Here is a 26,639-nt window from a genome sequence, read left to right as displayed (position 1 = left end):
TAAATGTCGTCTTGTCTTTATATAGTAGTAGAGGTTACCAACGTAAGAATTTTTGAGAAACTTCCAGAACTGATAAATACTAAATAAAAAATACGTCAGGGTGGTCAAATTTGAGCCAGTGACCTGCAGCACAGAAAAAACAGTAAATATTTGCAATACTGTAAGTAGGGATGTGATCTTGGCACATTTACCTTAATCACCAAAAGCAAGCTTTACAGTTCTCCATTAGTATCACCACAGTTATCCCATCACTAAATAAAACTCAAAGAACCATAATGGAATTAAGATGATGTAACCTGCACTTATAATAAAGTGCATCCCCACAGAGATTATTATCTGTACCATTCCACTGGCTGTCCGGCAATAGTGCTGTACCTACATGCAGCTTAGTCTTTCATGCCTGGAAGCCATCAAATGAAGATGTGCTGAAAAGTAATGCATCTGACTTTATTATGTGAAAACTGTTAAAGCTTCTTAAATAAACCAAACATTTTTAACATTCTACATCTTTATTCTTATGTCTACATATTTTCAGCCATCTTCCACCAGAGGGCACCAAATTGTAATGTGTAACAGGGTGATTGTAATGCAAGTACGCCAGGGCATGAGAACCAGTGTGCTGTAATCAAGTTTCGAATGCAAAGAGTTTGTAGAGAGATAGAGCACCCTTTCCTTCAGCACAACAATGCCGGACCATGCACAAGTGCTGCAACATCTAACACTGTTTGTTAGTTTCTTTGTCTTTGTTTTGTTTTAGGACATAAAAACAACTAGGGTCATATGCGCTCATGTCCAAGACAAAGAGAGGAGTTAAAAACAATTATATGTCAATCCCAATCGATGGAAGAAAAGACAACTAAAAACAGGGATGTGGAGAAAAGTCTATAAAACATGCAGTAGAGAAACGGAGGTCCAGAACTAAAAATTAAATCATCTTCGCCATATTGCTATGATAGATAAAAAGTAAAACACTGTCAACAGACTGCGCGTCATTCTTTAAAATGGCCAGTAAGCCAGAAGGAAAAAACAAACGAGAACTTAAGTGGTTAAAAAGAAGGGCATTTTGTCAGGAAATGGCAGACAGTCACAAGTTGAGAGTAATGTGCACAAAGTGATGGGGGAGCACCACATAATACATGGTGATGGCTAAAAAGGCAGTGCCCAGTATACAACCAAGTTAAAATTATCTCCTCACAGTGAGAGGGCCAAGAGGTGGTCATCCAAGCTGCTGGGAGATGCTTAATAACCCAGAGCTTATTCCCATGAAGGGAGGACCAATGGTGATGACAAAGTGACACCACCTGCTTACACACAGCAATACAGAGATCATCGGAGGGAATGTAAGAACTAGTGGGTTGAGGTATGAGGACTGCAGCCATGGCAGCAGCATCAGCAGCCTCTTTCCCTGTCAGAGCAACATGACCAGGAACCCACATAAACATCAGTGGCTCCATCAAGAGAGAAAAGTGACAGCTTTCCTGGACCCGTTGCACTAAGGGATGGATGGTATACAGCACACAGGGGCTTTGAAGGGCACTAAGAGAGTCGAGTAGATGATGCAATTGAAAAGCCTGTGTCACTGGATGTACCGCATGGCATGATAAGGGGCTCAGAGCTCTGCTGTAAATACTGAGCAGTGTTGTGGAAGTCAATATCGAAAAACATCAGCGCCTATGATGAAGGCACACCTGTCGCCACGGTCAGTCCGAGAGCCGCCAGTGTACACAAAGGTACTGTCGCAAAGTTCCACGCGAAGGTCGTGAAACTGAAGGCGATAGAGCGAGGCTGGAGTAGTGTTCTTAGGAAGCGAATGAAAGCCAAGGTGAACACGGGCAGCCAAACGAAGCCAAGGTGGCGAAGGGTTCACACCCATTGGGAAAGTTGCAGGTTGCTTGAAGTTAAGCTGCTGGAGCAAGAGCCGAAAGCGAACTGCAGAAGGTAACAGAAGAAGAACATGCCCTGTACTAGCGATCAAAGGAGTCATCGAAGGAGGCAGCATAAGATGGGCAGCCACGCATGACAAACGGCATCATCTGAGGAGAAAGTCACAGTGGTATGATAGCGGTAGTTCAGCAGCTTCTGTGAACAGACTCTCAATTGGACTAGTGTAAAAGGAACCAATGGCCAAATGGATGCCATGATGGTGGATAATATTGAGACAGCATAAGAGGGACAGATGTGCAGATGCATGAACGAAACAGCCAGTCTAGTTTTGAATGGACAAGGGACAGATACAAACAGAGGAGGGTGGTCCTATCTGCTCCCCGTGAAGTATCACTGAGGACACATAGGACACTGATGGACAGTTTATAGCAGGCAGCGACATAAGACACGTGGGAGGACCAAGAAAGCTTCCTATCAAGCATGAACCCCAGGAATTTCATAGTTTTAAGGAACTGAAGAGCAAGAAACTAATTGCACTGCCATAAATTCATACAAACGGTTTTGTTACTGAAAAACAAAAGCCATTGTCGATGCGCCATGAGTAAAGATGATCGAGACATCGCTGAAGATGATGCTCAAGGAGACAAGTCCATGGAATCATCAATGAAAAGGCAGCCGGATATGCCAGGCAGGAGATAGGCCATTATAAGGTTAATGGCGATACCAAGGAGGATGATGCTCCGGACACAACCATGAGGCACACCGTTTTCCTAGAGAAAAGTGTCTGACAAGGCAGAACCCACATGTAGCTTGAAAACTTGGTCTTTTAAAAATTCCTGAAGAAAATGGGGCAGGCGGCCATGGAAGCCACACACGTAGAGTTTACGGAGGATACCAGTCCTCCAGCAGGCTGGCTCTGAGCACTATGGGACTCAACTGCTGTCGTTATCAGTCCCCTAGAACTTGGAACTACTTAAACCTAACTAACCTAAGGACATCACACACATCCATGCCCGAGGCAGGATTCGAACCTGCGACCATAGCAGTCGCACGGTTCCGGACTGCGCGCCTAGAACCGCGAGACCACCGCGGCCGGCCCTCCAGCAGGTGTCATAGGCTTTCTCCAAATTGAGAAACACAGCTACAGTCTGCGATTTCCACAGAAAATCATTCATGACATGGGTGGATAAAGTGATGAGATGGTTAACTGCAAAATGGGGTGCTCGAAAACCTCACAGTACTGTGGTCAGTAAATTGCAAGGCTTGAGCCACCATACCAGCCAGGCATGAATCATACATTCCATCACCTTGCAAACACAACTGATGAGAGAAATGGGGCAGTAGCTAAAAAGGTTTTTGTCCTTACCTGGCTTAGGTATGGGTATAACAGTGGCCTAAATCTGGGAAATGTGCCCTCTGCCCAAATGTGGTTGCACATATTTAGCAAAACGTGCTTGCCTGCAAGGTGCTGCAACATCTGAATATGAACAGTGTCTGGCCCTGGGGCAGAGAATCGGAATGAAGTGAGAGCATGATCTAGCTCCCTCATAGTAAAGATGGCCTTGTTGCACTTATTATTCTGAGAAGATAAATGTATCACCAGAGCCTCCTGCACTCACTTCCGATGGAGGAAGGCAGGGTGATAGTGGGAGGAGCTCAAAATCTCCGCAAAATGGCAGCCCAAGGTGTTGGAGATAGCAATAGGGTCCACAATGACATCATCTACTACTGTCAGGCAGGTAATTGGGGAATGGATCTTCATCCCAGAGAGCTGCCGCAAGTCGGTCCACACAACAGAAGAGGGAGTGGAACTGTTAAAAGAACTAGTGAATGAAAAACAGCTAGCTTTTCTGCTATCCCAAAGAATGCAACGACACTGTGCACACAACTGTTTATAATGAATGCAGTTTGCCATCGAAGGATGACGGGTATGAAAGTGGAGAGCGTGTCTCCGCGTGCAAATTACCTCAGTCGACTAAGGGACCGGGGCACGGCGTGGTAAAGGAGTAGTGTGACGAATGAAACATTCTCCGGTGGTAATGATAAAGTTTGTAAGATATTCTACCTGGTCATCACAACTAGGGAAATGATTTTCATCGAAGGATGCCAGAGAGGAGTAAAGCCTCCAGCAGTTGGCCTTAGAAAGCTGCCATTTGGGTATGTGGAGTAGGAGTCAGCAAATGGATAGCACACGGGAAATGGTCGCTCGAGTATGTGTCAGAGAGACTGGACCACTTGAGACTATGGGCAACCTAGGCAGTGTAGAAGGATAGGTTCAAATGTGGAAAGGCGTGAGTGCAGTCTGAAAAGAATACGGGAGCTCCTATGTTAAGGCAGATGAGGTCAAGGTGATTCAGAAGGTCAGCCAAGAGGGCACCTCTCAAACAAGTTATGGGAGAACCCCAAAGGGGATGGTGTGCATTAAAGTCACCAAGCAGAAGAACGGCATTAGGTAGCTGCCCAATAAGCTGGAGGAAGTGTGCCCTGCTTACACTGAATGACGGAGGGATGTAAAGACTACAAAGGGAAAAAGTGAAGTGAGGAATGAAAAGGAAAACTGCATCAGCTTGAAGGTGGGTAGTCAGGGAGGTGGGTTGAGTATGATCATCATCCTGTATGAGCAGCACAACTCCCCCATGAGATGGAATTCCATCCTCGAGGGGGAGGATGTCAAAATGAACTGGAAAGAAATGCGAGAGCTCAAAGGAGTCATGAGAAAACTATTTTGTTTCCTGAAGGCAGAGAACAAGTGGATGCTGCGATTATAAGAGCAGCTGTAAATCTTCTTTGTTGGATCAATGGCTGCAAACATTCCATTGGAGGAGAGTCATGATGAGGAAAAAATGATGGGCTGTCACCTCGCCAGCTGCCGAGTGCCAGCCTTTGAAGACTCGCTGCTAGAGAGCACAGAGGCAGGAGGATCCTGCTCCGTGAGGTCTACAGAAGCGTCGGCATTCATCTACTATTGGCCTGCGAAGTCCAGGCTGAAAAGCAGTTGGTGGTGCGCACCGGTGACACGAAGGTCGGACGGGTGAGGGTATCAGGTGGCGACAGCATCAAAAAGGACCTCCGAGTTGGAAAAGGGGATGACCATTTACCTTCGTTTGACTTCTTCAAGCCTTTTTGGTTCACATAGGAAGACGCTGATGTTGGTTGGCTGGAGGGACATACAAAGTCTTCACGGGAGTATTCCATCTGTCTTTTCCCACCTGCCAATTGTGCAGCTGGTGATTTCATTCCTTAAGGCGAAAGTCTGGTGGCTTGTTGCACAGCTGGAGGAGGAGATGGTGATGCTACCATGACACTGGGCAATTTCACAACTGCAGTGCTGGATTCGAGGTCGCATGTCTGCATGGTCCTGTCCTTCGTGGAGCGAGATGTAGCAAGAACAGTACTGTATGTGCCAAATGGTAGAATGTAGAGCTTCCGACTGGCAAACAACTTGCGAGTGGCAGGGTAAGGCACTTTTTCTTTCACCCGGATCTCCTGGACAACCTGATCATTGAGACACATGGGACAATTGTGGGAGGAGGCGGCATGGTCACCATTGCAGTTGATTCAGCACAGAGAAGGAGGCAGACCACCACCCTTGTGAGCATCCCTACCATGGGTTACACATTTGGCTGGGTGTCGACAGGACTCTCAAGTGTGGTTGTAACAATGACACTGGTAGCAGTGCATTGGGATGGAATGTATGGTTGGACTGTGATAACTTCATAACCTACTTTAATCTTTGATGGAAGAACCACTCTATCACAAGTGAGAAAGAGAGACTGTGTGGATGCTAAGGAGCCATCTACACTACTGGCCATTAAAATTGCTACACCAAGAAGAAATGCAGATGATAAACGGGTATTCATTGGACCAATATATTATACTTGAACTGACATGTGATTACATTTTCACGCAATTTGGGTGCATAGATCCTGAGAAACCAGTACCCACAACAACCACCTCTGGCCGTAATAACGGCCTTTACACGACTGGGCATTGAGTCAAACAGAGCTTGGATGGCGTGTACAGGTACACCTGCCCATGCAGCTTCAACACGATACCACAGTTCATCAAGAGTAGTGACTGGCGTATTGTGACGAGCCAATTGATCAGCCACCATTGACCATACATTTTCAATTGGTGAGAGATCTGGAGAATGTGCTGGCCAGGGAAGCAGTCGAACATTTTCTGTATCCATAAAGGCCCGTTCAGGACCTGCAACATGCGGTCATGCATTATCCTGCTGAAATGTAGGGTTTCGCAGGGATCGAATGAAGGGTAGAGCCACGGGTCATAACACATCTGAAATGTAACCTCCACTGTTCAAAGTGCCGTTAACGCGAACAAGAGGTGACCGAGACGTGTAACCAATGGTACCCCATACCATCACGCTGGGTGATATGCCAGTATGGCGATGACGAATACACGCTTCCAATGTGCATTCACCGCGATGTCGCCAAACACGGATGCGACCATCATGATGCTATAAACAGAACCTGGATTCATGCGAAAAAACAATGTTTTGCCATTCGTGCACCCAGGTTCGTCGTTGAGTACACCATCGCAGGCGCTCCTGTCTGATGCAGCGTCAAGGGTAACCGCAGCCATGGTCTCCGAGCTGATAGTCCATGCTGCTGCAAACGTCGTCGAACTGTTCGTGCAGATGGTTGTTGTCTTGCAAACGTCCCAATCTGTTGACTCATGGATCGAGACGTGGCTGCACGATCCGTTACAGCCATACGGATAAGATGCCTGTCATCTCGACTGCTAGTGATACGAGGCCGTTGGGATCCATCATGACATTCCGTAATACCCTCCTGAACCCACCGACTCCATATTCTACTAACAGTCATTGGATTTTGACCAACGCAAGCAGCAATGTCGCGATCCGATAAACCGCAATTGCAATAGGCTACAATCCGACCTTTATCAAAGTCGGAAACGTGATGGTACACATTTCTCCTCCTTACACGAGGCATCACAACAACATTTCACCAGGCAACGCTGGTCAGCAGCTGTTTGTGTATGAGAAATTGGTTGGAAACTTTCCTCATTTCAGCACGTTGTAGGTGTCACCACCGGCGCCAACCTTGCGTGAATGCTCTTAAAAGCTAATCATTTGCGTATCACAGTATCTTCTTCCTGTCGGTTAAATTTTGCATCTGTAGCACATCATCTTTGTGGTGTAGCAATTTTAATGGCCAGTAGTGTACTTTTCTCTTCACCCGGTGGATGGCAATGACACCCTGATCAGAGAGGTATGTTTGGATTTCTGCCTCAGTCAGACCATCAAGCAGCCTAGTGTAAAAGAAACCACAGGAAGAATTCAGCATTCAATGGGCCTTGACACGAATAGGACAGTCATGGAGGAGTGAACCTGCAAGCAGTTGTGCTTGAGAATCAGAAGTAATCTCCAAAAGCAAAGTGCCATTACATAAAAGAAAGCAGGATTTCACAGGGCCAGCAATTGCATCAACACCTCTCTGAATAATAAATGGATTTACCATAGCTAAGGAGTGACTGTCTTCAGTACTTGAAACCACGAGGAACCTTGGTGCAGCAGGGAGGGTCTTTGAAATGTTAGCCTCATTACATTTATGTTTCATAGCCACTGATTGTGAAGATGACTGGCTCATTGTGAGAAAATCCCCCATGATTGCCAGCGTCTCCGACGGTGCACTCCTAACTGGGGTCCCCCTTCAGAAAGGGGCTCACTTGCTTTAGGTCACACCTCCCAAACACATGACAGAGGGACCAATTGGCAATTTGGGAAGGTAGCAGCTCAGGCAATCACTCCTCCCTGGGCCTGGCCTGTACCAGGGGGTACGTTCGAATGCCACCTGTTGACATGGGGCTGGGAATTATGTGATACCCCATCACCTGTTATACATCACACGTATGGGCCAACTTTCAGGAGTGCACAGGGAGGAAGAAGAAAAAGAGGATGTCAAAGCAGAGGAAGGATAGGAGAAGGTGAATAAGAAATAAAGAAGGAATGAAAAACAGTGGAAAGTATTCTGATACTGACTACTGGAACTGCAGAATACATTTCCAAAAATTGTCCACACATTATTCCCAAGGGAGGGGAGGAAGAACTGCAAGAGGATAGACATGCAGCATGGAAGGGAAAAGATGCTGCAATGGCTGGGGCCCCGTGGTAGCCAAGCACGAGTCTGCTGAAGAGCGGTGAGCCCCATGGGGGTAATACTGTTGTATTCACTGTTATTCATCACCCTTCATACAGTCTTGACTTGGCCTATCCTATTTTCAGCTGTTTCTAAAACTTAAAGAATACTTCACTTTCAATAGTGATGAAGCAGTGCAATCAGAGGTGAGGTTGTGACTCCACCAACACAGACAAACACTCAACAGTGATGGTATCAACTATGTGGGTTCTCACTGGGAGAAATGTATACATCTCCAGTGTGACTGTATTGAGAAATAAATATGTAGGCATGTAAAATAAAGATGCAGAATATTGGTAATGTTCGTTTTATTTAAAAACCTAAGTTTTTACATACAGAATTTGGATGGATTACTTTTCAGCATGCCCTCATATAATCAAAATATTACGTAGCAATCTCACTTTATAATGAATTAGTGTATTTATACTACTATTCCCCCCCCCCCCCTTTCTCGCCCAAAATAAACAAACTTTATTTCTTGGAAGTTAATAAGATGGGTGGCTACAACTTGACATCAATTGCTATGTGCTCTTACATAACCATTTTCTTCATCATCGAATTTACTATTTATGAAGTGCTCCCATAGTGCCTGGCTCCTACATTCTATAACAGAACTAAGCGAGCTCAGAGCTATATGATTTCTTTCTGGTTCTCTGATTTTTCTTGTCATTGATGTGGTCATTATTGTACACTTAACCTATACTAAATACAGTCCCATGACACTTTTTCCAGAAAGTAAATCAGATGGAAGATCAACCAAATTCCTCCGTTATCATCCCTTTATGTATGCCTCCTGGTCCTTACCATACAACTACAGGACGTTGCCATAAAACATAGCTGTTCATTTTACCACAGCCACAGCCACAGCCACTGCCCTTCTACCATCCTATGCAAGAAACCAGGGTTTGATTCACGAGCAGAAATTAAGTGTGCAAACTTCATACCTGTTTCAAACTTAATTGAAGGTTTTCTAATACATCAGGGATAAACAGAAGTCATTTTCTAACATGTAATATTTCCGCTTCTACCACATTTCTGCAAATGTTCTGTTGCCAGTCTCTACAGAGGGTGTAATTTCTTAGATCAAACAGTATTCTTTTCCTTGTTTGTAAAAGATAAATGCACTATAATTTAGACAAAATGTCAGTAAGGATCACATTCAAGGCTGCAGTAGAACATAATATTCTTCGTTGTTTTCTGTTTACTACAGTATGTGAATTTAATCTACATGCAGCATGTGCCTTTTGAAATGCTCACAAACAATACCTTGACAGTACACATACGTAATAAGTTTGTTAACAATTATTGTTGGACATGTCAATACCTTCCAAACAATCACCAGATTTGCCTTAAGAATTTTCTTGTGAATAAAGTAATTAATTCTTTGCTTTTCTTAATTCTAAGGTTAATAAAACAGCCACAATGTTATCCAACAGCATAGTAATAATAGGAGCTTACTGGAAAGTGAAGTAACGCATGAAGTGTAAAAACCGAAATAATCAACGGTGTGATGAAGTAATGGATACTCCTCTGCTTTCTCAAACCTATCATTCTTACGAGGAAAAAAAAGGCAATGCCTATTTTGAAAACTATGAATTATGGAAATTTAAATCGTGACTCACCTATATATTCCACATCGCCCTTGCATGATAATCTGACAGCATCAGCATCCAGTGACAAAAGCATTTGACCATCATGATCTCTATTATCGAAGTCTATCTACAATATCAAGAAAAAGCAGAAAACAAACCCTGAAGGAGAACTATATTGTGGGAAAAACCATGATATTTCTATAACACGTATTATGCACAAACTTTTTCAGTGGAGGAAAGAGTTTCTTAGAATATTAAACTATAATTTAAATGACATCACTTTCACCAGCAACTGTACTAGACGATATAATTCCCACAATTGCAGTTTTGACTTTTAATTCATTTTAAAATAGTTAAGTTATACCAAATAACAAAACATTGAAGTTAAACATTTCACAAAAAGCTTACGCATTTCACAGCACTTCCATGAAATAATCTGGATTGATAAAAAAAAATTTGTAAATTTATGGTAAGATCTTATGGGACCAAACTGCTTAGGTCATCGGTCCCTAGGCTTACACACTACTTAAACTAACTTACACTGTGGACAAAACACACATATGCACATGGCCAAGGAAGGACTTGAACCTCTGATGGGGTGAGCCGTGTGGACCATGACAAGACGCCTCAGACCGCGTGGCTGCCCTGCGCGGCCTGGATTGATAACTGACAAAAAATACTGACATACTGAAAACACAGCAGTCGTTCACCTGTATAAAGCATCAGCATACAATACCTCATTACAAGAACATACCATAAAACAAATAGATAAATAAAGCATTCTTACTTTCCCAGTCATCCAGTTCTACAAGATTTACTTCCCTACTAATGTTTACATCAGCTATGGACACATAAGCAATATTGTCAATTATCACTACAGATTATTTCATAGAAGTGCTGTGAAATGTGTGTGGTTTTTGCATATGGAATGATTAACTTTACTGTTTAATATCGGTTGCATTTTAATCACTTGCAAACGACTTAAAAGTTGAAATTGCAATTGTGAAAATTATAATCAATAATATACTCAATGGTGAATGCGTCATTTAAAAAATTCAACAAGACTATAATTGTGAAACAATAAATTTGTGATTAAATAATAAATCATGTAAAGGGACACAACAGAAAAATTTGCATTCCAACCATTAAAATCTAATTAAATAAAAAAATAACCACTGCTTAACTTACAGATAAGTCAGGTTATAATGACACATCATCAATAATTTCCAAATACAGTGTACTACTTAACATGAGTTTTACATATACTTTTGATGTTTAATGACTCTTACCTAAAGGTGTCAATTTTATTACAACATTCATCAGTAATTCTTGGAATTGGCCATCATCATAAACCCAGTTCCGTCTCCTTTCAGGAAATGAATGAATACTTTAACAATAATTCAACCGTTGAAGACTTTCTGCTTTATTTTAAACTGTACTATAACTTACCATGATATTTTCCTCATTTGAATAGTTAATCAACACACCATCTCTCAGTGATGATGCAGCAAGATAATGATGGAAAGCATTAGCTACAGCTTGTTCAAGAGATAGTTCCGTTATTTGCATGAATCAATTACGAAATATATGTGATTGTGGACTTTCTGGTATATTCAAATGATAAAATCTTCTCAGGCCATCAGCCAAGTGTTGGCGTCTTCTTGTTACAATGCTGCAGTGAGTTTCTATCTCATTATCTTCAGGCGACATGTTAGGATGGAATGTTCTGCATATCTACACAGCTGCTGGACCACTGATCTCTTCCAAGGGTGGGTCCATCACATCTCCTGAAGCGAAGGCCATGGCAATGGTGAGGGAATGCAGAACCACATAATATGTAGAACACAGCATCCCAACACTTCGCCTGAAGCTGGTGGGCACAAAACTCATTGAAATATTTGGACAATCCAATGTTACCACTTGGCTGATCAGCTGCAAAGATTTTATGATTAAGAATTACATTGGAAAACTACAAGAGCTGCATTTAAAGCTAGTTTTTGCTGACAAACTTCATTCTGCCATAAATAATATGCACAAAGACACTGGTGGTAAATCTAATTTTTGAAGTTACATGTACATCTACATTTATACTCCGCAAGCCACCCAACGGTCGTGTATGGTTCGCGGGAAGAACGACTGCCAGAAAGCCTCCGTGTGCTCGAATCTCTCTAATTTTACATTCGTGATCTCCTCGGGAGGTATAAGTAGGGGAAAGCAATATATTCAATACCTCATCCAGAAATGCAAACACTCAAAACTTGGACAGCAAGCTACACTGCGACGCAGAGTGCCTCTCTTGCGGAGTCTGCCACTTGAGTTTGCTAAACATCTCCGTAACGCTATCACGCTTACCAAATAACCCTGTGACGAAATGCACCGCTCTTCTTTGGATCTTCTCTATCTCCTCTGTCAACCCGACCTGGTACGGATGATCATTCCACTTCAAATCGTTCTGTACGCATACTCCAAGATATTTTACAGAAGCAACTGCTACCAGTGTTTGTTCCACTATCATATAATCATACAATAAAGGATTGTTTTTTCTATGTATTCGCAATACATTACATTTGTCTAAGTTAAGGGTCAGTTGCCACTCCCTGCACCAAGTGCCTGTCCGCTGCAGATCTTCCTGCATTTTGCTACAATTTTCTAATGCTGCAACTTCTCTGTATACTACAGCATCATCCGCGAAAAGCCGCATGGAACTTCCGACACTATCTACTAGGTCATTTATATATATTGTGAAAAGCAATGGTCCCATAACACTCCCCTGTGGCACGCCAGGGGTTACTTTAACGTCTGTAGACGTCTCTCCATTGATAACAACATGCTGTGTTCTGTTTGCTAAAAACTCTTCAATCCAGCCACACAGCTGGTCTGATATTCCGTAGGCTCTTACTTTGTTTATCAGGCAACAGTGCGGAACTGTATCGAATGCCTTCAGGAAGTCAAGGAAAATACCATCTACCTGGGAGCCTGTATCTAATATTTTCTGGGTCTCATGAACAAATAAAGCGAGTTGGGTCTCACACGATTGCTGTTTCCGGAATCCATGTTGATTCCTACATAGTAGATTCTGGGTTTCCAAAAAGACATGATACTCGAGCAAAAAACATGTTCTAAAATTCTACAACAGATCGACGTCAGAGATATACGTCTATAGTTTTGCGCATCTGCTCGATGACCCTTCTTGAAGACTGGGACTACCTGTGCTCTTTTCCAATCATTTGGAACCTTCCGTTCCTCTAGAGACTTGCGGTACATGGCTGTTAGAAGATGTTGAGTGATTCCAGTTGCTTTTCTATTCCTTGCACACTTATTTCGACGTCAGCCATTTTTTCATTTGTGCGAGGATTTAGAGAAGGAACTGCAGTGCGGTCTTCCTTTGTGAAACAGCTTTGGAAAAAGGTGTTTAGTATTTCAGCTTTACACGTGTCATCCTCTGTTTCCATGCCATCATCATCCCGGAGTGTCTGGATATGCTGTTTCGAGCCACTTACTGATTTAACGTAAGACCAGAACTTCCTAGGATTTTCTGTCAAGTCAGTACATAGAATTTTACTTTCGAATTCACTGAACGCTTCACGCATAGCCTTCCTTAGGCTAGCTTTGACATCGTTTAGCTTCTGTTTGTCTGAGAGGTTTTGGCTGTGTTTAAACTTGCAGTGAAGCTGTCTTTGCTTTCACAGCAGCTTCCTAACTTTGTTGTTGAACCACTGTGGACTTTTCCTGTCCCTCACAGTTTTACTCGGCACGTACCTGTCTAAAATCCATTTTACGATTGCCTTGAATTTTTTCCATAAACACTCAACATTGTCAGTGTCGGAACAGAAATTTTCATTTTGATCTGTTAGGTAGTCTGAAATCTGCCTTCTAATACTCTTGCTAAACAGATAAACCTTCCTCCCTTTTTTTATGTTCCTATTAACTTCCATATTCAGGGATGCTGAAACGGCCTTATGATCACCGATTCCCTGTTCTGTGCTTGCAGAGTCGAAAAGTTCGGGTCTGTTTGTTATCAGTAGGTCCACGATGTTATCTCCACGAGTCAGTTCTCTGTTTAATTGCTCGAGGTAATTTTCGGATAGTGCACTCAGTATAATGTCACTCAAGGCTCTGTCCCTACCACCCGTCCTAAACATCTGAGTGTCCCAGTCTATATCTGGTAAAATGAAATCTCCACCTAAGAGTATAACATGCCGAGAAAATTTATGTGAAATGTATTCCTGATTTTATCTCAGTTGTTCTGCCACTATTGCTGCTGAGTCGGGAGGTTAGTAAAAGGAGCCAATTATTAACCTAGCTCGGTTGTTGAGTGTAACCTCCACTCATAATAATTCACAGGAACTATCCACTTCTATTTCAGTAAGGATAAACTACTACTAACAGCAACAAACACGCCACCACCGGTTGCATGCAATCTATCCTTTCTAAACACAGTCTGTGCCTTTGTAAAAATTTCGGCAGAATTTATCTCTGGCTTCAGCCAGCTTTCTGTACCTATAACAATTTCAGCTTCAGTGCTTTCTATCAGCACTTTAAGTTCCAGTACTTTACCAATGCAGCTTCGACAGTTTACAATTACAATACCAATTGCTGCTTGGTCCCCGCATGTCCTGACTTTGCCCTGCACCCTTTGAGGCTGTTGCCCTTTCTGTACTTGCCCAAGGCCATCTAACCTAAAAAACCGCCCAGTCCATGCCACACAACCACTGCTACCCGTGTAGCCGCCTGCTGCATGTAGTGGACTCCTGACCTATCCAGCGGAACCTGAAACCCCACCACCCTATGGCGCAAGTCGAGGAATCTGCAGCCCACACGGTCGCAGAACCGTCTCAACCTCTGATTCAGACCCTCCACTCGGCTCTGTACTAAAGGTCCGCAGTCAGTCCTGTTGATGATGCTGCAGATGGTGAGCTCTGCTTTCATCCCACTAGCGAGACTGGCAGTCTTCACCAAATCAGATAGCTGCCGGAAGCCAGAGAGGATTTCCTCCAATCCATAGCGACACACATCATTGGTGCCAACATGAGTGACCACCTGCAGATGGGTGCACACCCTGTACCCTTCATGGCATCCGGAAGGATCCTTTCCACATCTGGAATAACTCCCACCGGTATGCACACGGAGTGCACATTGGTTTTCTTCCCCTCTCTTGCTGCCATATCCCTAACGGGCCCCATTACGCGCCTGACGTTGGAGCTCCCAACTACCAGTAAGCCCACCCTCTACGACCGCCCGGATCTTGCAAACTGAGGGGCAACCTCTGGAACAGGACAAGCAGCTCAGTGTGTAACAAGTAAGCGGTGGTGATTATTATTATTATTATTATATTATTTTTAGATGTCAATTTCACATTTTCAGTCATGATAGTGTGCAAGAAATGAACAATGGTTCAAAAATTAAAAATAAAAGCATTATGAATGGCATATTGTAAGTCTGAAAACAATGCACAAAGCAAAACAAAGTACTCCTGACATGCGTTGAATATCCTAGGTAGTTGGGGGTGCTTCAGATACATTATTGAATGGATGGAAGCAGTTATTAAAATGTTGTCTGTCATTGTCCCCGTCTGATTTATTTTTTGATACCCTTAGTCCATGTCTAAGTTCTGTTTTGATAATAAATGTCATTTATTTTATCTTAATTATGTAACACTGACGCTGCAGTGCCTGACTTTGTTCACCTCCACTGGCATCAGCAAACAACACACTGCTCTCACTAAACATTGGCAGCCAAAGCAGCTCATGTCAGCTAATATACTATTGCTTTTCTTCAGCACCCACACTAACAACTTCTGCCACAGGTAAATCTTTGACCTCCAAGCTTTCTGGGAGCCACACACTAAACAGTCATGCACCAGTCTTCGTTCCCACTCTTGTGCAGCAAAATCTCATGGCCATGCTCTCAGCATGTTGCCTCACAATATGTCATGTGATTTGTGTCCTTAGCTTCCATGCCTCAACAGAGTTTGCTTTAACAGTAAATCTTCATATTCATGGTTGGATACCATAGTTCCTCACAGCCCCATGAGCAAAATGTGTTTTCCCATGTGCTGTTTTGGAGATGAGATTTCCTGGAAGATTCTCACAGTTCCATAAAAGTTGATGCCAGATGACCAGTCGTGCTGCTGCCCGTCTCGTCCTCTTCAACCTGCGGGTACCACACCAGTGGTTTCCTTCCATCGAGGCAGTTTTCACTGAGTACTCTATCACAACTGATGCAGCCACGTTCGAGATGTCATTGGTCTCCTCAGCCTGACCAATGCTGCCCAGGTCTGGGATGTTATTTCACACCTGCCTCACTCCAGCAGTAACACTAAGCTAAAAGAGCACATCATTTTCAGCTTCGCGACTTTGTAACTGCAGCGAGCATGCAATTTGTTATTATCTGAGCAGTGCTGCAACATGCTTCCATCTCTATACCTCAATGGTATAAGAGCACTCACTGAGCTTCCTTGAAGCGTGCCTCTGAATCACATTCTCGTGTCCCTTTCTGCTCCCATTCAAACTGCCCTGTTATCACATACCCATCTAATCTTAGGTGATAAAACTGTTTTGGCTAATAAACTGTTTGAGGCTCTAAATTCCTCCTTGGCTGTGGTTGCATTGCAGCAACCATCAGGGTGATGGCTATTTGTCTGCACTTCCCACACTACCCCCCCCCCCCCCACCACCACCACCACCACCACCACCACCACCACCACCACTTGCAACCACTCGTATAGCAGTGCCCCAACCTCTATCACACTGACATGACATACCTAAGCCCTGAGATGCAAACACTGACTGCCAGCATGTACACCTACACCTTCCCCACTCTGACCACCCACATGTATGCGAAGCTGGACCAGGCAAAAACTGCGGCCCCAACTAGCACAGTCTACACCACTCTTCTGACGATTGCTGCAAATTTACTTTGGTTTGCTGATACCACCAGAGGTTTGGGGAGAACTCTACGAACTTTAGATCCCTTACTACTGGCCGTAAAACCCCTGCAAAGCCAACAGAAGTTAGCACACACGGTTGCTGCATAATTTAACAGTGCCTATGCATTCAAAACTTGAATGACGCCAGTTCCCATGTTCCCTACCTCATCAATACTAGTTCGGGCCTATCCATATTTCCCCCACAAACTACTACTGAACCCAGGCCATACCATTAATACTTATGAGGTACATACCTGCTCACTCTACTTAGGCCTTCATCATGAACTCCTTGGATCTTGACAGTTGTGGATGTCAATGACCCCATTCAGAGTGCAGATTTTCTCAACCATTACCATCTACTGGCCGACACAGAAAAAATTTCATTTAGTCCACAGAGTATGTTGCAGGTACATTCACAGCAGCTCCTGTTCTGCTTCATGTTTTGTTGTGAATCAACTGGTGTTTTCAGGACTATATGCTGAGCTCCTTGCAGAATTTCCTCTTCTCAGCTGGTTATCCAGTGCCCCCTGGAACACTGAGAATGGCATCACGCATTATACAGGGTGGTCCACTGATAGTGACCAGGCCAAATATCTCATGAAATAAGCATAAAACGAAAAAACTTCGAAGAACAAAACACGTCTAGCTTGAAGGGGGAAACCAGATGGCGCTGCCAAAGGTCAAATGGATATCAACAGCATTTTTTAAAAATAGGAACCCCCATTTTTTATTACATATTTGTGTAGTATGTAAGAAAATATGAATGTTTTAGTTGGACCACTTTTTTCGATTTGTGATAGATGGCGCTGTAATAATCACAAACGTATAAGAATGTGGTATCACGTAACATTCCGCCAGCATGGACAGTATTTGCTTCGTGATACATTACCCGTGTTAAAATGGACCATTTACCAATTGCGGAAAAGGTCGATATCGTGTTGATGTAAGGCTATTGTGATCAAAATGCTCAACGGGCATGTGCTCTGTATGCTGCTCGGTATCCTGGATGACATCATCCAAGCGTCCGGACCGTTCGCTGGATAGTTACGTTATTTAAGGAAACAGGAAGTGTTGTGCCACATGTGAAACATCAACCACGACCTGCAACAAATGATGATGCCCAAGTAACCGTTTTACCTGCTGTCGCGGCTAATCCACACATCAGTAGCAGACAAATTGCGCGAGAATCGGGACTCTGATAAACGTCAGTGTTGAGAATGCTACATCAACATCGATTGCAACCGTACCATATTTCTATGCACCAGGAATTGCATGGCAATGACTTCGAATGTTGTGTGCGGTTCTGCCACTGGGCACAAGAGAAATTACGGGACGATGGCAGATTTTTTGCACGTGTTCTATTAAGCGACGAAGCGTCATTCACCAACAGTGGCAACGTAAACCAGCATAATATGCACTATTGGACAATGGAAAATCCATGATGGCTCCAACAAGTGGAACATCAGCAACCTTGGTGGGTTAATGTATGGTGCAGCATTATGCGAGGAATGATAATTGGCCCCCAGTTTATCGATGGCAATCTAAATGGTGCAACGTATGCTGATTTCCTACGTAATGTTCTACCGATGTTTCTACGAGATGTTTCACTGCATGACAGAATGGAGATGTACTTCCAACATGATGGATGTCTGGCACATAGCTCGCGTGTGGTTGAAGCAGTTTTGAATAGCATATTTCATGACAGGTGGACTGGTCGTCTAAGCACATTCACCGGATTTCTTTCTGTGGGGAAAGATGAAGGATATTTGCTATCATGATCCACTGACAACACCTGACAACATGCGTCAGCGCATTGTCAATGCACGTGCGAACATTACGGAAGGTGAACTACTTGCTGTTTAGAGGAATGTCGTTACACGTATTGCCAAATGCATTGAGGTTGACGGACATCATTTTGAGCATTTATTGCATTAATGTGGTATTCACAGGTAATCATGCTGTAACAGCATGCGTTCTCAGAAATGATAAGTTCACAAAAGTACATGTATCACACTGGAAGAACCGAAATAAAATGTTCAAACGTATCTACATTCTGTATTTTAATTTAAAAAAACCTACCTGTTACCAAGTGTTAGTCTAAAATTGTGAGCAATATGTTTGTGACTATTACAGCGCCATCTATCACAAAGCAAAAAAAGTGTTCCAACTAAAACATTCATATTTCTTTACGTACTACATGAATATGTAATAAAAAATGGGGGTTCCTATTTAAAAAAACGCAGCTGATTTCAGTTTGACCTATGACAACACCATCTAGCAGGCCAACCATAGCGCCATCTGGTTTCCCCTTTCAAGCTAGATAAGTTTTGTTCTTTGTAGTTTTTTCATTTGACGCTTATTTCGCGATATATTTGGCCCGGTCATGACCAATGGACCACCCTGTATTGCCACCAGCCCCATCTATCTGGTTTTCCTGTGAAGCCTGTACCCTCTCTGACAAGCACAAAATCGCGTAGAACTGCTACTCACCACTGGCATACTTTACCCTTCCAAACATCCCTTGCATCTCAACTCTTCACACCCCCTCCCTACTGTTACCACTACCTGCCCCTAAACACCTACAGTGATGACATCTACACCTACATCTACATCCACATTGATACTCTCCAATCCACCTTAGATGGCAGAATGTACCCTATACCACTATAACGAATTTCGTTATTGGCCCACTCACAAATAAAACGAGGGAATAATACTGTCTCTATGCCTCCATGTGAGCCCCAATTCCTCATTTTTTGTGGTCCTTACACACAGTGTATGTTGGAGGTAAAAGATTTTTTGTTGAGTCAGCTTCAAATGCCAGTGCTCTGAATTTTCTCTATTCCTCAAAAAGAATGTCTTCTTCTCTCCAGGAATTCCCATTTGAGTTCCAAAGCATCTCCATAACACTACCTAATTGCTTGGATCTACCAGTTACAAATCTACCAGCCCGCTTCTGAATTGCTTCAATATCTTTATTTAATTCAACCTGGTACAGATCTCAAACACTTCAGCAGTACTCAAAGTAGGTCACACAAGCGACCCCTTGTGGTCTCCTTTATAAATGAACCACACTTTCCTAAAATTCTCCCAGTAAACCAAAGTTGACCATTCTCCTTTCCTACCACAGTCCCCAGATGCTCGTTCCATCTCATATCGCGTTGCAGCATTACATCCAGACATTTAAATGACGCAAATGTGTCAAACACGGCACTACTAATCTGAACATTAGGGGTTTGTTTTCCCTACTCATCAGCATTAACTTGTATTTTTCTACATTTAGGGCTAGCTACCATTCATCACACCAACTAGCTAAGTCATGTTTGTATCCTGCTACAGTCGCTCAACTTTGACACCTTACCGTACACCATAGCTCCAGCAACAAACAACTACAGATTGCTGATCACCCTGTCCACCAAAATGTTTATGTTCATAGAGAACAGCAGCAGTTCTACCACACTTCTTGAGGCACTCCTGATGATACCCTTGGTTGGTTGGTTGGTACGTAGGTTTAAAATAGGGAGAAGGGGGGAGGGAGAGAGGAACCAAACTGCTAGGTCATTGGTCCCTCGTTCCAATTAAAACGATTCCACAAGGGTGGGAGTAAAATAATCGAGACATATGAAACACAGCTGGAAGAAAGGAGAAAACCACAAGAATGACAGAAGGGCAACAAAAAAAGGGACAAAATGAGAGAAGAAAACCACAGAGACACGCAAGAAACATGTAGAAGAGATCAAAACAAGAGAGCAGATTACTATGGCTGGTTGACCATGAGAATAAAAAGGAGAAGCCAGCCACTCTGCAACACATTAGGACATCCACCGTAAAAGCACTAGGGTGGAGGACACAGAGGGACATAGGACATGCGCTAAACCTTACATCAAATGACAAAACCCACCCTCATGAGTAAAACGTAAAACTAAAACTGCTCGAGGCATTGTTGCCCAACACGAAAGGTAGGGTGCTGGGAAAGTTAAAAGTCCGTCGCAGAGCGACTAAAAGTGGGCAGCCCAGCAAGACATGGACGACCATCATTAGTGAGCCACAGCGACACCGAAGTGGGTCCTCACGACGGAGGAGGTAACCTTCAGTTAGCCATCTATGGCCAATGTGGAGCTGGCAGAGGACAACTGACTCCCTGTGAGAGGACAGCTAATGACACACAGTTTGTTGTGCGTACTGTTCTGCCATTATGTCTCCCACACAAAGCCAAAAAACCCTGCCATGTAAGACAAAACGCAGGACAGTTTTGGAGATGTCCATCTCCAGAAGCAGTTTCCGCGTAGCCTGTTTGGCCAGCCTGACAGCAAGTTCATTGCCCGGGATTCCGACGTGTCCTGGAGTCCACACAAACACCACTGAATGACGGGACTTCCAGGACATAGATGGACTCCCGAATGGACACTACCAAAGGATGGTGAGGGTAGCACTGGTCGATAGCTTGTAGGCTGCTCAAGAAGTCAGTATACATGAGAATGACTTGCCAGGGCATGAGCGGATGCGCTCAAGATCACAAGATACGGCCGCCAGCTCTGCAGTGAAAACACTGCACCCATCTGACACTGAATGGTGTTCAATATGTCCTCCATGGACATAAGCAAATCCTACGTGACCATCAACCATCAAGCCATTGGTGTAAACCACTTCATGGCCCCAGTACATGTCAAGAATCAAGAGGGAGTGATAGCGGAGAGCCGCACTGTTAACGGAGTCCTTAGGGCCATGCGAAAGGTACAAAAGAATCTGCAGCCTACGCGTACACCATGGACGTGTACGTGGTTAGTTGGTTGATTGATTTAAAACAGGTGGGAGGGGTGGGGGTGGGGGGGTGGGGGGGGAGGGAGGGATCAAACTGGGAGGTTATAGGTTCTTTGTTCCCAGTAAAACAATTACACAAGGCACAAGGGAAGAAGGAAAGAAAAGGAGACGCAAAGCACTATAACAGGGGAAAGGAAGAACCACAAGAATGACAGAAGGACAGAAGGACAACCAACACTACTATGGACGAAACAGGAAAAGAAAATCACAGAGAGAAGCAAGAAAGAGGTAGGAGGAATAAAAACAAGAGAGCAAATGACCATGGCTGACTGACCACGAGAATAAAAAGGAAAGCCAGCCACTCTGTGACACATTACAACATCCTCCCTAAAAGCATGAGACTGTAGAACACAAAGCACGCACGCTAAAACTTATACAGAATTATAAAACCCACCGTCACATATAAATGTAAAACTAAATTAGACGATGAGGAGTTGTCAGCTAAAATTAATCGCTATGTGTCTGTTAACTGAAGAGTCTGTCGCAGGGCAGCCAAAGGAGTACAGCTCACCAAGATATGGGCGACTATCAGTCGGAGGCCGTACCGACACTGAGGTGGGTCATCACGGCGCAGGAGGTAGCCGTGTGTCACCAAAGCATGGCCAATGCAGAGCCGGCAGACAACCACAGAGTCCCTGCAAGAGGCTCGCATGGAGGACTGCCATACATTCGTAGTCTCCTTAATGACACGCAGTATGTTGTGCATGCTGAGATTATGCCATTTTGTCTCCCAAAGCCGCAAAACCTTGCGGTGTAGTACTGAATGCAAGTCAGCTGCAGAGAAGCCAATCTCCATAAGCGGTTTCCACATAGCCTGTCAGCAAGTTCGTTGCCTGGTATTCCGACATGACAAACTGGACCATTCCAGGGCACAGATGGACTCCTGGATGGTCGCTAGCAAAGGATGATGAGGGTAGCACTGGTCGATAGCTTGTAGGCTGCTCAAGGAGTCAGTACACAGAAGAAACTGACTCCCCAGGGCAGGAACGGATGTGCTCAAGAGCACAAAATATAGCCACCAGCTCGGCTGTGAAAACACCGCAGCCATCGGGCAAGGAACGCTGTTCAATATGTCCTCCATGGACATACGCAAAGCCTACACAACCATCAGCCATTGAGTCGTCGGTGTAAACCACTTCATGGCCTCCTCGAAGCACATTGAGAATTGAGAGGAAGTGATAGCAGAGAGCCGCGGGGTTAACTGAGTCCTTCGTGCCATGTGGAAGGTCCAGGCGAAGCCATGGCCTAGGTGTACACCATGGAGGTGTATGTGAATGGATCTTGAGGAGAGGTGGTAAAGGCAGTTCGGAAAGATGGGATTGGACACAAAACGCAATTGGAAGCCCTGACCTGGGCTGCCAATGTGGAAGATGAGCCGCTGTGGGTGGGGAAAAAGAGATGATGATTCGGATGCACAGGAGAACTAAGAACATGTGCAACGTAACTGGCCAGCACTTGTGCATGCCTAACCTGCAATGGAGGGACTCCGGTTGCCACAAGGACACTGGTCACCGGACTAGTCCTAAAAGCCTCTGTTGCTAGGCGAATGCCACAGTGGTGCACTGGGTCGAGTAAACGCAACACTGAGGTATCGCTGAACCATAAGCCAGACTCCCATAGTCAAGACAGGATTGAACAAGGGCTCTGTAGAGCTGCAGCAGTGTAGAGCAATCTGCACCCCAGTTGGTGTTGCTCAGGTAGTGGAGGGCATTGAGGTGCTGCCAGCACTTCTGCTTAAGCTGACGAAGGTGAGGAAGCCAAGTCAATCGGGCCTCGAAAACCAATCCCAAGAATCGAAATGTCTCCACTATAGTGAGTGGATCGTCATTAAGGTAGAGCTCTGGTTCTGTATGAATGGTGTGATGCTGACAGAAATGCACGACACACGACTTCGCGGCTGAAAACTGGAAGCCGTGGGATAGAGCCCATGACTGCACCTTGTGAATGGCTCCCTGTAGGCACTGCCTAGCAACACCAGTACTGGAGTAGCACGAAATGCAGAATATCGGAGGGGGGGAGGGAAACTATGGGAGGCACAGACTTGGACACAGAAAGTACGGAGCGACAGGAAGTTTTGGATAAAAATTGAGAGCGGGTCCCAGAGACCCCACTCATACAAATGTGGCAAGGCTATGTTGTTGCCAAGTCGGGTCGTATTTTTTACTTAAGTCAAAGACGACGGCAACCAGATGTTGGTGTATGGAAAAGGCTATTCGGATGGCAGAATCGAGTAATACAAGATTATCAGTGGTAGAGCGACCCTGGTGGAAGCCACCCTGACATCGAGCCAGTAGGCCACATGACTCCAGGACCCAACCCAACCGCCGACACACCATACATTTCAGCAGCTTACAAAGGAAGTTTGTGAGGCTGATGGGCCGGTAACTATCCACATCAAGCCAGTTTTGACCAGGTTTGAGCACCGGAATGATGAAGCTCTCCTGCCATTGCGATGGAAAGGTGCCATCGCACCATTGAAACAAGATAGAAGCTATCCTTTCACTTCAGGGCACAGGTAACAGAGCATGGCATAATGAATCTCGTCAGGTCCTGGAGCAGCGTGTCTGGCCACAGAGCTTATTCCACATACCACATGGAGAATGGAAGGTTGTAGACTTCCTCACCTTGTCTGGATGACACAGTGACACCAAAAAACTGTTCAGCTAAAATCTGAGCCATGTCTTTAGGCGCATCCACCAAAACCCCATTTCTTGACAAGGCCATATGGGGACATGTACTGCTCTAGCCTGAAATCCATGTTATTGATTCCTGAACTTGAGCAGTGGAAGTGGACTTATTAATGGAAGCCGTGAATTCCTACCAGGAAGCCCTATTCCATTCTTTTACCACTCGCCTCTTATGTGCTCTCGCAGTTCTGAAGACATGAAGGTTTTCTGTAGCTGGATGGTGTTTGAAGTTCCACAGAGCGGTTCGGCTGGCTCTGATTGCCAAGCGACAGTTGCCATTCCATCTAGGTACAGGTCGTTGTTTGAGGTGGTTGGTAGACAGGAGTATGGACTCTGGCAGCCTGTTGGATCCCAAGTGATACAGGCCTCCACTTCCTGTGCACAATCCTTTTGTTCAAAAATAGCCTGTGAACTGTAAAGCAACAAATTTGCCCTTTGAATCATCCAACTTCATGATCTCCTATTGACCACGGTCTTGAGTTGGCAGATAGATCGAAGCAGGTAACCGTGCCTTTACAGATATTAATGGTGTTATGCAACTCAGCCTCGACTGGATAATCACCTCAGTCTTTATATCCCAGAAGCTTAGATACTTGGTTTGAATTAGAAGTGTTCCATTACAAAGTCGTTAAACAGTTTTTAAGGATCCAGCAATACCCTCCAATGCATTGTGAATACAGAACGGGGAGACCTTCTCGAAGGTTCCTCCCATTCTCTTAATTACAATGAAAGTGTTATGGCACACTAGTGTCCTGTTACTATTATTTTGAGACTACTGCTCAGGAAGATTGACCAATCGACCTCTCTTTGATGAGTAGGTGTAGGCACTACCTGACGATAGAATTGTCCAGTCACGAGTAGTTGTTTGACGAGACCTTCTACAGGGATCCCACGAGATGCTAGAGAAACAAACGTCGAACCAGGCACAGCTCTGGATGCCTAAGCAAGCCTTATACAAGTGGGGAGGGGGGGGGGGTAGGAGCCCCAGAGGGGAGAGGGAGAGGCGCAGGTGCCCCAGAGGATCATCGTCATTGTGCATCACATAACTCACCGGCTCCAGTGCCTGTGTGACATTCCTACATACCCATCCCATACACCTGTTGCCTCCCCATCCTGCATTCCTATCCACACATCAGCTGCCTCCCGCGCCACCAGCTACCCATTCCAAACCACTCTTCCTGCTTCCCACCTATCACATAACACCCCCCCCCCCTCCACCACCACCCCTCTACCCACCCTACCCAACACCACCTCGGCCAAACCCACTTGCCCAACTGCAGTCCCAGCATTGTGTATTCAGCCAGTACAATGTAACTATCTGAATGCTAACAAGTTTTCATTCTTTTTTATGTGGCTGTCAATGACTCAATACTTCTATTATACAGTGAGGTCTCCTTTACTCCATAATACTCTCCATTTTTCTGTTAAGGTGACTGTTAGCACAGTGTTGATACTCCTAATGACACATGTTTCCATCAGGAGTTTGAAATTAAACAGTGAAAAACATTTTGTTGCCACAAGGAGCTACGGAAATAAACGTCCACCCAGACAGAGCCCTTTTTGGCTGGTTAATCATCATACAACTGGAGCCAGCAGATGCCACCGAGGTTGCCCAGTAGCAATCGTTTTACCTGAAGAGCCATCCACATTACAGCATGTAGCACACCTTCACGTGCAGACTTTTTTCAAGTTGAGGTTTGAACCATTCTCATAGTACAGACAACTGAGCCAATACCCTTGCTCTCCGTAACACACAATCTCCCACTGTCAACCCCAACAGTGGTCACTGAAGTATGTTCAGAGTTTACAATAACTGAGGAGCAGTGGCACTGTAATTTGTGCAACTGGAAAAAATAAGACCAAATGCAAATAGTTGTCAGGTTATTAATTCATGGGCAAAAACCCAGGACTTCATTACTCAACACCCAGAAGTTAAATAATTTGTTTAATTAATTCCTTTCTCTGATGCTATTCAACTGTTTCGTTTTATTTTGTTTTAGGTTGTAAAAACAACTAGGGTCATACGCGCCCTTGTCAGAACTGTAGAACACTACGGAAAAAAAAAAGTTAAAAATGACTACATGTGAAGCCCACTCAATGGAAGGAAAGACAGCTAAAATGGGGACTTGGAGAAAGGTCCATAAAATACACCATCAAGAAACAGGTCTTGAACTAAAGATTAAATGTCATTCACCATATTGCTATGACAGATAAAACATAAAATGCGGTTGACAGCCCGCACATCATTTGCTAAAACGGCCAATAACTCTGATGGCAAACGTAAATGAGAATGTAAGTGGTTAAAAAAGGGCATTCCATCAGGAAATGGTGAACCATCAGAGGTTGACGGCAATGAGCACATAATGGAGGGGGAGCACAACTTACCAAATGGCAATGGCTAAAAAGACAGTGCCCAAATGCAACCCAGTTAAAATGATCTCCTCATGGTGAGTGGGCTGAGAGGAGGTCGTCCATGCCAATGGGAGAGGCTTAATTCCCTGGAGCTTGTTCTCATGAAGGCAGGACCAGTGGTGATGCCAAAGTGACA

At 44.4% G+C, this 26,639-nt stretch overlaps 1 protein-coding gene across 2 annotated transcripts in view; it reads right to left on the bottom strand.

The window, feature by feature from the left end:
* LOC126248909 (mucolipin-3-like) overlaps nt 1-26,639 on the bottom strand; it is a 200,585-nt gene that overhangs the window by 86,298 nt on the left and 87,648 nt on the right. For both annotated transcript variants that reach the window (XM_049950387.1, XM_049950386.1), the window contains one exon: nt 9,686-9,782. In XM_049950387.1, the coding sequence (XP_049806344.1) occupies nt 9,686-9,782 (97 nt within the window). The remainder of the gene's footprint in view (nt 1-9,685; nt 9,783-26,639) is intronic.

Source organism: Schistocerca nitens, chromosome 3 (genome assembly GCF_023898315.1).
Source record: "Schistocerca nitens isolate TAMUIC-IGC-003100 chromosome 3, iqSchNite1.1, whole genome shotgun sequence".
Taxonomy (NCBI): Eukaryota; Metazoa; Arthropoda; class Insecta; order Orthoptera; family Acrididae; genus Schistocerca; species Schistocerca nitens.
This window is presented reverse-complemented; position numbering and strand designations above follow the sequence as displayed.